Source organism: Podarcis raffonei, chromosome 16 (assembly GCF_027172205.1).
Source record: "Podarcis raffonei isolate rPodRaf1 chromosome 16, rPodRaf1.pri, whole genome shotgun sequence".
NCBI lineage: Eukaryota > Metazoa > Chordata > Lepidosauria > Squamata > Lacertidae > Podarcis > Podarcis raffonei.
This window is the reverse complement of record NC_070617.1, coordinates 10191056-10205741: the sequence shown is the minus strand read 5'-3', so window position 1 is coordinate 10205741 and position 14686 is coordinate 10191056. Positions and strand designations below refer to the sequence as shown.

The 14686-nt window shown below is 49.3% G+C and overlaps 1 protein-coding gene across 3 annotated transcripts in view; it reads left to right on the top strand.

The window, feature by feature from the left end:
• The window catches only part of ASH1L (ASH1 like histone lysine methyltransferase), a 72700-nt gene that overhangs the window by 52029 nt on the left and 5985 nt on the right, over positions 1-14686 (top strand). For all 3 annotated transcript variants that reach the window (XM_053369093.1, XM_053369092.1, XM_053369091.1), the window contains 15 exons: positions 51-96; positions 354-462; positions 1134-1340; positions 1458-1604; positions 2423-2531; positions 3370-3531; positions 6061-6155; positions 8039-8196; positions 8746-8898; positions 9749-9803; positions 9933-10065; positions 10748-10996; positions 11816-11902; positions 12467-12557; positions 13794-13932. In XM_053369093.1, the coding sequence (XP_053225068.1) occupies positions 51-96; positions 354-462; positions 1134-1340; positions 1458-1604; positions 2423-2531; positions 3370-3531; positions 6061-6155; positions 8039-8196; positions 8746-8898; positions 9749-9803; positions 9933-10065; positions 10748-10996; positions 11816-11902; positions 12467-12557; positions 13794-13932 (1940 nt within the window). The remainder of the gene's footprint in view (positions 1-50; positions 97-353; positions 463-1133; positions 1341-1457; positions 1605-2422; positions 2532-3369; positions 3532-6060; positions 6156-8038; positions 8197-8745; positions 8899-9748; positions 9804-9932; positions 10066-10747; positions 10997-11815; positions 11903-12466; positions 12558-13793; positions 13933-14686) is intronic.

The window sequence follows — 14686 nt, the reverse complement described above, 5'->3', positions numbered from 1 at the left end:
TGCTGTTGTCTTGCAAAGCGATAAAGAACACTTATTTCTTTTCTTTCCAGTTGTATAAAAAGCCAGACGTCCCGCTTTATAAAAAAATCCGTTCTAGTAAGTAGCTTTGTGTTTATATAGCCCTGGTTTTATGGTTTCCTCAATTGTGGAGCCTTGCCAGCCTTTTATCTCCACTTGACCGCACCTTCTTTGACCTCCTGGCAGTAGCCCTGCTCCTAGGCTGCCGCCTTTTACTCTTTTCTCTATGGACTGAGGTCAACGGGGTGGGCGAGCCGGGAGAGAGGTTTGTAGACTGGGAGGAGCTCTGTTTCAGAAGTTGATAGATACTTTTCACTCCTCCTTTCCCTCTGCAGACGTCTATGTGGATGTGAAGCCTCTTTCTGGTTACGAGGCCACGACCTGCAACTGCAAGAAGGCTGAGGATGGCAACAGAAATGGCTGTTTGGATGACTGCTTGAACAGGTGAGTTGCAGGGCCGCAACATAATTAATGCTGCAACCAAAGACATGTCCGTGTGCACAGACAGAATCACTGGAAATTAAGAGACCTTCTCACAAGTAGCAAGGTGAGGCAGCATCAGGCACTGGGTGCACTATTTTCAGACTTCAGGGCCCTACATAAAAAGGCCTGGGTATCCAAACCCTCACTTCAGCCTTAACTTGCACACTGCTAAGCCCTACTCAGAGTAGAATCATAGAGATTGATGGACAGGCTTAATTTAGGTCCAGCTGGGAACATTTTTCAATTGGATACAAAACTGTATACCCAGCCATGGCTAATTGTCAGGGTTTTGTTTGAATGCAGTACAACAACAACAAATTATTTTTATGCCACCCATCTGATTGGGTTTTATAATTTCCAAAAAATCATAAAACCACAGTAAAACATCACACATCAAAAACTTCCCTAGGCAGGGCTGCCTAACCTACCTCACAGAGTTGTTGTTAGGGAAATGTGGGCAGCAGAGAACCATATGTACAGCGCTGAGCTAGTTGAAGGGGAGCGTGGATAAAAAAGTTTTTTAATAAACCCTGAAAATGAGCCTCAAGGTTTGTCGGAAAGGCGGCCCTGATGTTCCTGATGTTTCCCTGCGCCCATGCTGACATGCCAGCCTGCCCTCCCTCTGCTTTCAGGATGATCTTCGCTGAGTGCTCCCCCAACACCTGCCCCTGTGGGGAGCAGTGCTGCAACCAGCGGATCCAGAGGCATGAGTGGGTGCAGTGCTTGGAGCGCTTCCGGGCCGAGGAGAAAGGCTGGGGCATCCGCACAAAAGAGCCCCTGAAAGCTGGGCAGTTCATCATCGAGTACTTGGGAGAAGTGGTCAGCGAGCAGGAGTTCAGGTAAGCCGTGGGCAACGCGGTGGGTGGAGGAGAAGCGTTGGTGGCACAGCCCTTGTTCGGAAGAGCAAGAGGACGGGGAGTATTTCACCAGCTGCACTGTCCCACGTTGTTCTTTAGGAACCGGATGATCGAGCAGTACCACAATCACAGCGATCACTATTGCCTCAACCTCGACAGCGGGATGGTGATTGACAGCTATCGCATGGGCAACGAGGCGCGCTTCATCAACCACAGCTGCAACCCAAACTGTGAGATGCAGAAATGGTAAGAGCTTCCAGAGGGGGTCGCCTTGCTAGTTTTCATTGCTTTTGTTATGGCAACAACGGAGCCTTTTAGTACCTTTATAAAACTGATGGCCTACACTTGTGTCCAGTCCCTAGGTGTGTGCATCCGTGTGTACAGTACTTGGTTTATTTCAAAGTGCTGCACACAGAACCCTAAAAGAACAGTGTCTGCCTGAAGGTTGGGGTTCCTCTTCTTTCTCCCCTGCCTCACTCTCTGCCCCAGTTCTGAGTAGAGCTGTCAACCAGTTTAGACCAGGGGTAGGCAACCTAAGGCCCCTAAGCGGCCCATGGGGGTTTAACTGGCCCCCAAGCTGCCCCCGAACCGAGCCGCCCTCTTGGCGAGTCCCCGCATGCTGCGCTAAACCGGCACAGCGCAGGGACTCATTTCCGTGGTGCCGGAAATCATGTCTGCGTAGACACCAGAAATTATGGGGGCGTGTGCTCACAATCCGGCCAACGGAGGGATCTCCGCTGGAGTTAACCAGCCCAGGCGAGGTAAACCTTGCCCAACCCCTGGTGTAGACGGACACCATCTCTCATTCCAGCTGGTCATCTTAAGAACAGCTGTGTAACTTTTTAAGATCTGATGCCTGCTGCTCTGTCAGGGAAGCTGTGGTTACAAGCGGACTGAGCCACAATTCCAGCCCCCTTCCTGGAGCACCGTTTGGGGCAGGGGAGGCATTGGTTTCCAATTGAGGTATAATACGCTTCCAGGGCCTTAGCGGTGCTGAGACTGCTGTCGTGCCTTCCTGCCCTGTCCAGAGTTGCAAGCACATCCTCTTCCCTTTCCGCCTGCAGGTCCGTCAACGGTGTCTACAGGATTGGGCTCTATGCATTGAAGGATATGCCTGCCGGCACCGAGCTGACTTACGATTACAACTTCCACTCCTTCAATGTGGAAAAGCAGGTGAGGGTTGCATCCTCACTCCCAGGAAGGCCTGGGCGAGAAGAGCACGGCTGCATTTTTAATTCTTTAGGCTAGTCCCTCCTTATTGGAGGTGCAAATGTATGAGATGCCTCGCGAGATCACTTTGATCACCTGGGAAATTCTGTTAATAATAGCACAGCACCCTGCAGACTTTCATGGGACGCTTGCCAAAAAAGGTTCCCTCAAATTATAGCAGCCAGTATACCAAGACACCTCATTTAAGCAGATGTAGACACCCTAGATACCCAGCTTGACCCCACCGTTGGCCCTAACATCTGCTACTGTCGCCCTGCCAGGAGCAAGCAGTATGGTGGAGTCGGGGAAGGGCCAAGGTGAGGCAGAGGTGCTCGCCCAGCAGCAGCAACGGCAGAAAGCTTCTCACCTGAGAGAAGGAGCCCCAGTTTGCCCATATGCAGAGTGGGCAGGCCAAAAGCCCAGGAAATTAAGCACACCTAGCACCATAATACATGCCTCTTATTTGAACACAGTAACGGGGTCTTAGCTCACAGGACAGTGGCCATGAGATCCCCGCATACACTATCCTCCATGCGTGAAGGATAGATTCACCCAGGTTGCCAAATTGAGACAGCAGCTCCAGCACAGTAAACAGTCATCACAAAAAAGGAGGGCAGAAAAAAGGAGGCAGAAACACAGAGGCGCCAACAAGCCCATTCATACATTGGCCCCTGCGGTGTCCCATCGAATGTATGGGACTGTATGAGCAGGCAGGAGTTGTTGATGGGTCCTATTGGCCTGGGTTGCAAGCTTTGCCGAGGGGGCGTTTTCAAGGTGGGTGTTGTCTCCTTTCTCTTCCAAGCAACTCTGCAAATGCGGCTTTGAGAAGTGCAGAGGGATCATCGGGGGCAAGAGCCAGCGCGTGAACGGCCTCCTGAGCAAAACCAACCAGCCCGTCGCTGCCCAGAGGAGGACAAGCCGGTCCAAAGAGAAGAGGAAATCCAAGCACAAGTTGAAGAAGAGGGTGAGTGTGCACAGAGCAGGAGGCAGGTGGGGGGGGGGGCGTTTGCCACACTCCATGCCTACAGTTGCCGCTTGGGTCAGAGGGGGTGAGCGTGGTTGAGAGCTCGTATTTGGTGTGCAGAAGGCGCCAGGTTCAATAATAATAATAATAATAATAATAATAATAATAATAATAATAATTTATTATTTATACCCCGCCCATCTGGCTGGGCCTCCCCAGCCACTCTGGGCGGCTTCCATAAAAAACAAAAATACAGTAAAATATCACACGTTAAAAACTTCCCTGAACAGGGCTGCCTTAAGATGTCTTCTGAATGTCAGGTAGTTGTTTATCGCTTTGACATCTGCTGGAAGGGCGTTCCACAGGGCGGGCGCCACTACCGAGAAGGCCCTCTGCCTGGTTCCCTGTAGCTTTGCTTCTCGCAATGAGGGAACTGCCAGAAGGCCCTCGGCGCTGGACCTCAGCGTCCGGGCAGAATGATGGGGGTGGAGACGCTCCTTCAGGTATACTGGACCGAGGCCGTTTAGGGCTTTAAAGGTCAGCACCAACACTTTGAATTGTGCTCGGAAACGTACTGGGAGCCAATGTAGGTCTTTCAAGACCGGTGTTATATGGTCTCGGCGGCCGCCCCCAGTCACCAGTCTAGCTGCCGCATTCTGGATTAGTTGTAGTTTCCGAGTCACCTTCAAAGGTAGCCCCACGTAGAGTGCATTGCAGTAGTCCAAGCGGGAGATAACCAGAGCATGCACCACTCTGGCGAGACAGTCCGCAGGCAGATAGGGTCTCAGCCTACGTACCAGATGGAGCTGGTAAACAGCTGCCCTGGACACAGATTTGACCTGTGCCTCCATGGACAGCTGTGAGTCCAAAATGACTCCCAGGCTGCGCACCTGGTCCTTCAGGGGCACAATTACCCCATTCAGGACCAGGGAATCCTCCACACCTGCCCGCCTCCTGTCCCCCAAAAACAGTACTTCTGTCTTGTCAGGATTCAACCTCAATCTGTTAGCCGCCATCCATCTTCCAACCGCCTCCAGACACTCACACAGGACCTTCACCGCCCTCACTGGTTCTGATTTAAAAGAGAGGTAGAGCTGGGTATCATCCGCATACTGATGAACACCCAGCCCAAACCTCCTGATGATCTCTCCCAGCGGCTGCATGTAAATGTTGAAAAGCATGGGGGAGAGGACAGAACCCTGAGGCACCCCACAAGTGAGAGCCCAGGGGTCTGAACACTCATCCCCCACCACCACTTTCTGAACACGGCCCAGGAGGAAGGAGCGGAACCACTGTATGACAGTGCCTCCAGCTCCCAGCCCCTGAAGACGGTCCAGAAGGATGTTATGGTCGATGGTATCAAACGCCGCTGAGAGATCCAGCAGAACTAGGAAACAGCTCTCACCTTTGTCCCTAGCCCGGCGGAGATCATCAACCAGTGCGACCAAGGCAGTTTCAGTCCCATGATGAGGCCTGAATCCCGACTGGAAGGGATCCCAATGCCCAACATCTCTGTTTTAAAAAACATAGTGGGTAGCAGTGGTCTCATCTAGCGCGGGACCACTTCATGTGCTCAGTTTGTTTGACTTTTCTATCAATAAATCTGGTTGCTACTTGTGGCAACGATCTAACACAGGGCGGCCCAACTTTCCAGACCAAGTGTGCCTCAAGAATACTTGTGACATGGAACCCATGGGCCGCACTCTGCCGTGTCGTGTTCGGAGGGCAGGAGAGAGCAAGCCCAGAATTCGGTGCCCCCTCCCCAGCCCTCATGCTGCCTTCCCAAAGCTGGGTAAACACTGCACTTGGCTTTGGAGAGGTCTCTAGGACCCTGTCTGAGCCTTCACACCTCCTTCCTGAAGCCCAGTGCCTCAGTTACCTGGCTTTGGGAAGGTATTGTGAGGACTTGGGAAGTGACCTCCAAAAGAGGCTTGAGGGCATTGGACCACCCTGATATAATCCTGCAGGAACAGGGAACTTGATACTCTCTGGGGGGGGGGGACTTGTGCTCCCCCTTCCACGACATCTCTTCACTCATGTTAATGTTGACCACAGTAGGGGGTCTCTCTTCCTCACCAGCTGGGATGCTTCTGTCCACCATGATTGTGATCCCCATTTCAGCAACTCTTTCAGACTTTACAAAATGAGAGTGGGATGGGATGCGCATATGACACGTGCTTCCTGTTCTGCATGCTTCTCCACCCATACCCAAATCAACCTCCTGTTGGTAATGAGGGAACAGCATGGACATGCCTGTTCCAATAATGGTTTTGAATGAGAGGAACAAAGTGGGGGCCCCCTCTTGCTTCATGTACTTACCTTAACTTCCACCCTCCCCCCCCTTCTTTTTATAAACATTTAAGCCCTGAAAGGGAAATAATCTTGCCTGTATTGGACAGCTCAGCTATACACTGAGTAGGAATTTGAACCTGCCTGACCCAAGTTCAGGATTCTAACCACTGTCTTTTCGCAGTTGGCTTTCTTTGTTCTTGGATTCTCTTCTCAAGAAGGGTTTGTTTTGTTTTACAGAAGGGTCACGTTCCTGAGGAGCCCAGTGAAAGCTCAAGTACCCCGACTCGGCTGACACCGCAGCTCCAAATGAAGCCCATGTCCAACAGGGAAAGGTGAGGAAGAAGGGCAGCTTCGTTCCCTTGTCTCTTCCCAACAAGTTTTCCTCCCCCATACTTTGGGCACAGAGGGCATGAGCTAGATCAGGCTTCCTCAACCTCGGCCGTCCAGATGTGTTTGGCCTACAACTCCCATGATCCCCAGCTAGCAGGACCCGTGGTCAGGGATGATGGGAATTGTAGTCTCAAAACATCTGGAGGGCCGAGGTTGAGGAAGCCTGAGCTAGATCTTCCCCAAAGCTGCATTTTGGCTCAGTTTATTTCGTTTTGATTTAATAAATTTCTGCCCTGCCTTTTGTCATCAGAAAGTAAGAAGAGCCTGTTATTAGAATCCTTTCCAACTCTGAAATTCTATGATTCTATGAAACTACCACAGGATGGCTTGCAACATAATAGCATAAACAACTTCATATATTAAAAATTTTTTACCCACACTTTATCATTTTTTTTATTTAACAAAATGTATACAGTGGTACCTCGGGTTAAGTATTTAATTTGTTCCGGAGGTCCGTTCTTAACCTGAAACTGTTCTTAACCTGAAGCACCACTTTAGCTAATGTGGCCTCCAGCTGCTGTTGCCGCACCACTGGAGCATGATTTCTGTTCTCATCCTGAAGCAAAGTTCTTAACCTGAGGTACTATTTCTGGGTTAGCAGAGTCTGTAACCTGAAGCGTATGTAACCTGAAGCCTATGTAACCCAAGGTACCACTGTATACCACTTGATTGTAATGATACCTTGTAAGCAGTTTACAGGAAATGTTAAAATTATAAGTAAAAACAATAAATTATCAATAAAAACATTTAGAAAACTGTTAGCATCAGCAGTAAACTAAAAAGAGATTGAAACACATCATCATCCACATTTAGACTTGCCCAAACAAAAATGGTTTCAGCAGGCCTCATAAGGTCCCAGGGCAGGTTACAGCAATAAAGTGCACACTTGTAAAACAAATGAAATAGTTACCACCGTAAAACAAGAAAATTGTAAAAACAAACTGAAACAGTTCCATGTATTGAAAGCAGTGCAGACATTTAAAAACAATTCCATATATAAGAACAGTTAAGATAGCCTGAGTACAGATGCAGACCGTTTGCAAATACAATGCAAAAATAATATGCATGCAGTATTCTCTCTCCCTCTCTCTCTATAAAAACCTGTATATATAATTTCATAGTTATTGCTGATAATAATCAGTAATATGTGATATCAGGTAATGCACAGTAGTACATAATACATGATGGGCAATACTTAACAAGCAACTGTGTGAAATTATTCACACTTCATGCCATCCCACAATTGAGAAGGCTTTAGCTATGACTTTGCACAATGTTCTAAACCATGGTTTGCAAACAGCTGGCCGATAAGGATTTTTTAAAAAAGTGGTTTGGTGAGATGTTAGAATTGACAAACCGCAGACTCGTTGCTGCCTCTCTAGAGCCAGCTGCATTATATAAAAGCTGAATGGCTAGGGAAATGGAAGCAGACAAGCAGGTCTAAATCATGGCTTTATTAAGATGCTCAGGCTGTGATTATGTGTTCCAAATCACGATCAGAACGAATCATGGATTGGTAGGTCTGAGTCGAGCCTTTTTACAGAAATGGCCCAACCCTTCCTTTTAACCTGTGCCTCCCTGGCATCTGTCTGATGCTTCCCCTACTTGGTCTCTATTCCTGACCCTTCCTCCTCCTCCTCCTCCTCTTCCCATTCTGATCTCATGTAGATTCCAACCCCTTAGACAGGAATCTCTCACTACTATGCTGTGGCGATGTGTTGCAAATATCTCACAGCAGCCAGCCTTGGAAAGCGAAGAAAGCCTTTTATTTCAGCCCCCACCTCTTCTCTTCCACATCCCTCATCTTTATTTGTGCTTCCCCAAGGAATTTTGTGCTGAAGCATCATGTTTTCTTGGTGCGCAATTGGGAGAAGATCCGGCAGAAGCAAGAGGAGGTCAAGCACGCCAGCGACAACCTTCAGTCCGCCTCGTTATACACCCGCTGGAATGGGATGTGCCGGGATGATGGCAATATAAAATCTGGTCAGTGCCCCTGTTGCAACTGGTGTGAATCTCCCAGCCTTTCTCGGTGTCTCCTGGATAAGCGATAAGTGGACCTTAACCTTTCTCAAATCAGTCTTGCAAAAAGTTGCCATCCTGTCTGTCTCAGATATTTGTGACCTAATGGACCAAACTTGAACCTCCTTTTCCTAGTCACCTAAAAGCGATTCTGCCCTGCCCCAGGCAATTGGACAAGCAGTGCCCTGACCACATTTTACCCTTTGTGTTGCATTCAACTGAAATTTTATATCCAGCAGCAGTGGCATGATATATGCAAAGCCCCCGCTCTGTACAATGAGAGTTGCCGGTTTTTAAGTCCCTCAGACATACATGTTGTTCAGCGGAGAGGAAGTGGGAAGGTAGCTCAGTAGCAGATCAGGAAGTCCCAGGTTCTCTTGTTAGCTGCCTCCCAGTTGGGTTGAGAGAGACGGAAACCCTGGGGAGCTGCAGACAAAACCAAACTAATTGGGCCGGTTGCTTCCTGTCTTCCTGCGACTAAAGAGGCACCTCTTCCTCCCCTCTCTTTTTCAGATGTCTTCATGACACAGTTCTCTGCCCTGCAGACTGCCCGCTCAGTGCGGACACGGCGGCTGGCTGCGGCCGAGGAGAACATCGAAGTGGCGCGGGCCGCACGCCTCGCGCAAATCTTCAAGGAGATCTGCGACGGGATCATCTCCTACAAAGGTGATGGCTGCCGAGGGCCAGAGGCAGGAGCTGATCGTTTGTCAGGCTCCACAATCCTGTGTTGCTGGGTTTCCAGAGGGAGGAGAGCTTGAGTGTAGGATTTCAGGGGTTCAGTGATGAGTGGCTCATGGGTGAGAGCAGGAGCTACTTTGGGGGAAGGCTTTGCATCCCTGGCATCTTCAGATGGGGCTGGGAAGGACCCCGGTCTGAAAAGCTGCAGAACTGCTGCCCAGCCAGTGTCAACAGTGACACTGAGTGAGGTGGACCCAGTGGTCTGATCCTGTATTAGGCAGCTTCCCATACACTTCCTTGGCTTTTGCAGCATTTGCTGGGGGGTGGCCAGCCTCTGTCTCTCCGTCCGTCACCCATGAGGACTGTCAAATGTTTGATACACATGCTGCTCCCACCTTAGTCTTGAATTGTAAAGAGCTATAGCAGAAGGGGTTCGAGCTCTAGAAGTAGTGGACAGAATTTGAGGGAGGGAGTACACAGCGGGTGGAGGAAATTCATTGGAACACCAGAAGAGCCTGGCTGCTGGATCAGACCAAAAGGCCCATCTATCTTGCCGTGGCCCCACCTGAGCCCACAAGAAGGGCATGAACTTGAACAGCACTTGCCACAAAGGCCTATTTAAAGAAACTGTAAATTGCATTGCCTCTTAAATTCAGCTTGTGATGTAGCTGTGACTTAGGCAAGTCAGGGACTAAGGGGCATGTGTTTCTTTCCCACATATAGTTCCTCATAATTTCTCCTGCCAAATAACACCCACCCACCCCAAAAACTACCCAAGACCAACCACACTGTAAAACCCCTCTGACAACTGCTCTGCATCCCTCTGCTTCCGTTACAGATTCCTCCAGACAGCTTCTAGCAACTCCTTTGCTGAATCTTCCCCCGAAGAAAAAGTAGGTTTTTAGCATTCTCCGAAGGGGGAGTGGTGGAGAATCTATCATTTTACAAAATAGGTTTCATGTCATTCCTCAAATACGGGCTTATCAGTAACCTTGCACATTCCCCCCCCCTGCCTGGCTTAGAAACGCAGATTACTATGAGAAGATCTCCGACCCCCTTGATCTCACCACCATCGAGAAGCAGATCTTGACAGGCTACTACAAAACTGTGGAAGCTTTTGACGGCGACATGCTGAAGGTCTTCCGCAACACTGAAGTGAGTTTGCTGTTGTGTTGGGAGAGGAAGGCACTTGGTTCTAGCCGAGGGTCCCAGCTGGTCCTTTGAGAGTCAGGATGCATTCATTAACTGCCTTCGATGCAATTGTCTCTGAAATGCTCAAGTTCTGGGCTGGAGGCCTTGCGACACCAAATAACACAGTAGAGCAGCCTTTCTCAACCTGTGGGTCCCCAGATGTTGTTGAACTACAACTCCCATCACCCCTAGCTAGCAAGGCCAGAGCTCAGGGATGATGGGAGTTGTAGTCCAACAACATCTGGGGACCCACAGGCTGAGAACCACTTCAGTAGAGGAAGGGCCTCAGGGGAGTGGCAGAGGAGGAGAGGTGTCCTTTTTACCACCCCACTCCTGAGAACCCCACCTAACCCCAGTGAACTCATACAACTCCCATTCGAGGCTGGGAGGCGTCTTGAATCAGAAGCCACCGCCCTTGCGTCTTGCGGATATGCTGTAATGTTCCGTTGCAGTGCCCACTTGTTCCTTGTGCTGGAAGAAAATGAACCAAGCTGGGAGGGACTGGTGGGTAGGAAGGAGAAGGTGATGGGACCGGGGCAGGGGGCGCCTACGTCATTGTTTTATGGCGGCAAAGATTGAAGCAGAAAGGGCATTTCAGTGGGGCTGGGAAAGGCTCTGAGTTTCTGGACTTTTGTCTCCTGCTCAGAAGTACTACGGCAGGAAATCCCCGATTGGGCGGGACGTCTGCCGGCTGCGGAAGGCCTACTACAACGCCCGCCACGAGGCAGCTGCCCAGATCGATGAGATCGTCGGAGAGACGGCGAGCGAGGCGGACAGCAGCGAGACCTCCATGTGTGAGAAGGAGAGCGGGCACGAGAAGGACGAGGACGTGATCCGCTGCATCTGTGGCTTGTACAAGGACGAAGGGCTCATGATCCAGTGCGACAAGTGCATGGTGAGGGCAGGTTGTGCGCTCCTCTCCCTCACAAGACGGGGCTGCGTTCTTGCTGCGGATGAGAAACGTCTGCTCACACGTAGCCCCTGTACCTGGCCCTGTTCTGTCAAAAGGCAAGGTGCAGACCAATGGCTGGATTCCCTCCTCTATAGCAGCCTGGTATTGGTGGGCCAGAGGAATCTGAACCTATTAGAACAGAGGTGCGCCCCTTGAGGCCCTTCTTCATGTGCCTCCTCCACAAGAAGGCCGGAAGGTGGCTCCCTGTTCGTGGAACGCTCTCCCCAGGGAGGTTTGACTGGCACCTTCATACACCTTTAAGCACTAGGTAGAAATTTCCTCTTCAACCAGGCCTTTGGCTAATTGACATCCGATGCCCTTTTAAATGTGTTGTGCGAGGGAGCATTATTGGTTTGTTGATGGTCTTACCTTTACTATGAATTTTGTGGTTTTTATATTGTAGTTTTATGTTGTGAACCACCCTGAGATCTACAGGTGAAGGGCAGCTGCTGATAATAATAATAATAATAATAATAATAATAATAATAATAATAATAATAATCATCAGACCACTGGCACATATGAGTCAGAATTTTCTACTCTGCTTGACATTGACTCTCTGGCCTCTCAGGCAGAGAGCCTTATCCATCCCTGATAATCTCTGTTTTTAAGATGCTGTTACATTGTTTTTAGGCTGCATTATTTGAGTTCAAAAATCTTAAACTGTTCAGAAATGCTTTAAAATAAATAAAACTCGTCTTCTGATGCTTTGGGGTGAATCTCCTTTCCTTCACTTTCTGATGTGTCTGTTTTCTCTTGTAGGTCTGGCAGCACTGTGACTGTATGGGGGTGAACTCTGACGTTGAACACTACTTGTGTGAGCAGTGTGAACCTCGCACAGTGGATAGGGTAAGCCACCTTCGCTTGCCCAGAACTGGGCAGGGTGACTTTGAAACCCTCACGCCATTGGCCTCTTTATTTTTTACACAGCCAGGCTGTTTCAGCGGCTTTCTCCTCTAAGGAAGCCTGGGAATTGTAGCCTTTCAGCGTTCAAATGTGGTGTAGTGGTTAAGAGCGGTAGTCTCGTAATCTGGGGGACCGGGTTCGCGTCTCCGCTCCTCCACATGCAGCTGCTGGGTGACCTTGGGCTAGTCACACTTCTGTGAAGTCTCTCAGCCCCACTCACCTCACAGAGTGTTTGTTGTGGGGGAGGAAGGGAAAGGAGAATGTTAGCCGCTTTGAGACTCCTTAAAGGGAGTGAAAGGCGGGATATCAAATCCAAACTCCTCTTCTCCTTCTTCTTCTTCTTCTTCTTCTTCTTCTTCTTCTTCTTCTTCTTCACAAAACCACGGTCCCCAGGGTTCCATGGAGGGTGCAGGCTTTATTAGTGCTGCGTCTGCGTTCATCTTGGTTTCTAAACGTAGTCAGGATGACAAGACATGTCAACGCCTTTTGCCTTTTTCTTTCTCGCAGGAGGTTCCTATGATTCCCCGACCTCATTACGCCCAGCCTGGCTGCGTTTACTTCATCTGTCTGTTACGGGACGATCTGTTGCTACGTCAAGGTGGGTGTGTTGACTTCCTGGGGGGCGGGAGGGAAATTCATAATATTCAAAGTTTTTAAGAAGGCAGCCAAAACACAGGTTGTAGCCAAGCAGAAGCACAGGAACATAAACTATACATTAAAAAATTACATAAAGATAAAAACTTGACCTATACAATAAATAAAGCTTACATAAAACGGGAACCTTAAATCTCAAGGGCAGTCACATAGCTTGTTCTAAGTTTAGCAGCCTTCTCTGCAAATTTAGCTGCGTTGAACATTACAGACTAGTCCGAACCAGACAACAGATACTTAATCCTATCCATATTACTGAGGATTGGAGTCGCGGCTGAAGATTTCTAGGTGTTTCATACAGTTCACAGTATAGCATAGAGTGCCTGGTGCCCCCTCCCCTCCAGGGACTACCTCAAACACAAAAGGACTGATTCTGGGGATTTGGATTAATTAAGAGGCAGCCGAGAGGGTCCTTTGGGACATCCATCCCCTCTCTCGCGACTGCTGTTTGTCAAGGTGCTTGAGCCTGCCTTGCTCACTGATTGAGGGTATCAAAATTAAAGGTGAGACATTAAGCGAGTTAGAAATCTTGGGCCACCTAAGCACTGGGGCCAGCTCTCCAGGTTGTTTCCTCAGCCTCAGAAATCGGGGCTCTGTGGTGGTAGTTGGGTAGGAGGAAGGGAATTAGGCAGCTTTTATGGAAAAGTCATGGTATTAGAATCTCAGAATTGTAGCGTCAGAAGAGACCCCATCTTGTCCGGCCCCATGCATTGCAGGAATCTCAACTAAAGCATCCATGACAGATGGCCATCTGACCTCTGCTTAAAAACCTCCAAGGAAGGAGAGTCCTCAACCTCCTGAGGGAGACCGCTCCACTCAACAGCTCTTAGCCACTAAGACTAAATGGGCCATCCGTGTTCATTGTCAGGAGGTCTCTGAATGCTTAATTGTTCAAACCAAACAGGGGAGACCCATTGCCCTTAAGCCCCTGCTTTGTGGGCTCCTAGTTAGCCACTAAAGAAAACGGGATGCTAGACTGGACAGAGGCTTGGTCTGATCCAGCTGGCTTCCTAGCTGGAGACGCCATTTCATTGAACCTGGCAGTTCTTTTTGCACGCAGCCCATGCTTGCAACTGCTGAGCCACCTCTGCTACCACCACTCAGTTTGTTAGGCTTCTGTAAATCCACCCTGCTGGGGTATGAGAAAGCCGCTCTGATACGCCCTTCTCCACCCCATCAACAGGTGACTGCGTGTACCTGATGAGAGACAGCCGAAGGACCCCGGACGGCCACCCTGTCCGGCAGTCGTACCGCCTGCTCTCCCACATCAACAGAGAGAGACTCGACATCTTCCGTATTGAAAAGCTCTGGAAGAACGAGAAGTAAGTTCCAGCCCCACCTTGCTTTAAAAAAGCGGAGCTCGATCTCACTGACCTTTGGTGGGAGACCAGCCACATTGGACTCCCATCAAAAACGTGTCATCGGAGAATTTTCCCATCCCCATCCCTCCCTTGCATGAAAGTAGCAGGTGGTGGCAGTTCATGAAGCCGTAAGATTTTCCCACCTCTTTTCCTGTGGTGAGAAAACTAAAGAGGTGGGTAACCTATAACACACACACACCAAATGTTGCTGGACTCCCATGATCCCCAGCAAGAATCGCCAGCTGCAGTTGTAAGCCAGCAAGACCTGGAGGGTTGGAGGACATCATTCATTTGGTGACATCATTCTCCTCCTTTGGCGGATGTGTCCAATGCAGACAGGAGGTTCAGCTAAGCCCTGTCTCCAGAGACCAATGAGAGCTTCACAGGATGTCGTCATGCTCCTCCACTAGTGTGCTCATACTGCACTGAGAAATGGCTGCAGTTCAGATCTTTATCTTCAATCTTAGGCTTGGCTGATCTGAACCTCAGCACTCATCACCCATAAATATATTTGTTTTTTATAATATATATTTATGTACGTTCGGAAAAGCATAAAATGCCATAAAAGCCAAATAATTAAAATGAATGGCTAATCAAGAAAATTTCGACAGCTGTCTAAATCAGTCAGCATAAAAACATCTTTGAGAGATGCCTAGAAGCTGAAAAGGAGGGTGCCTGCCAAATCTCTGCTGTAAAATTGTGTTTTTCCGCATGG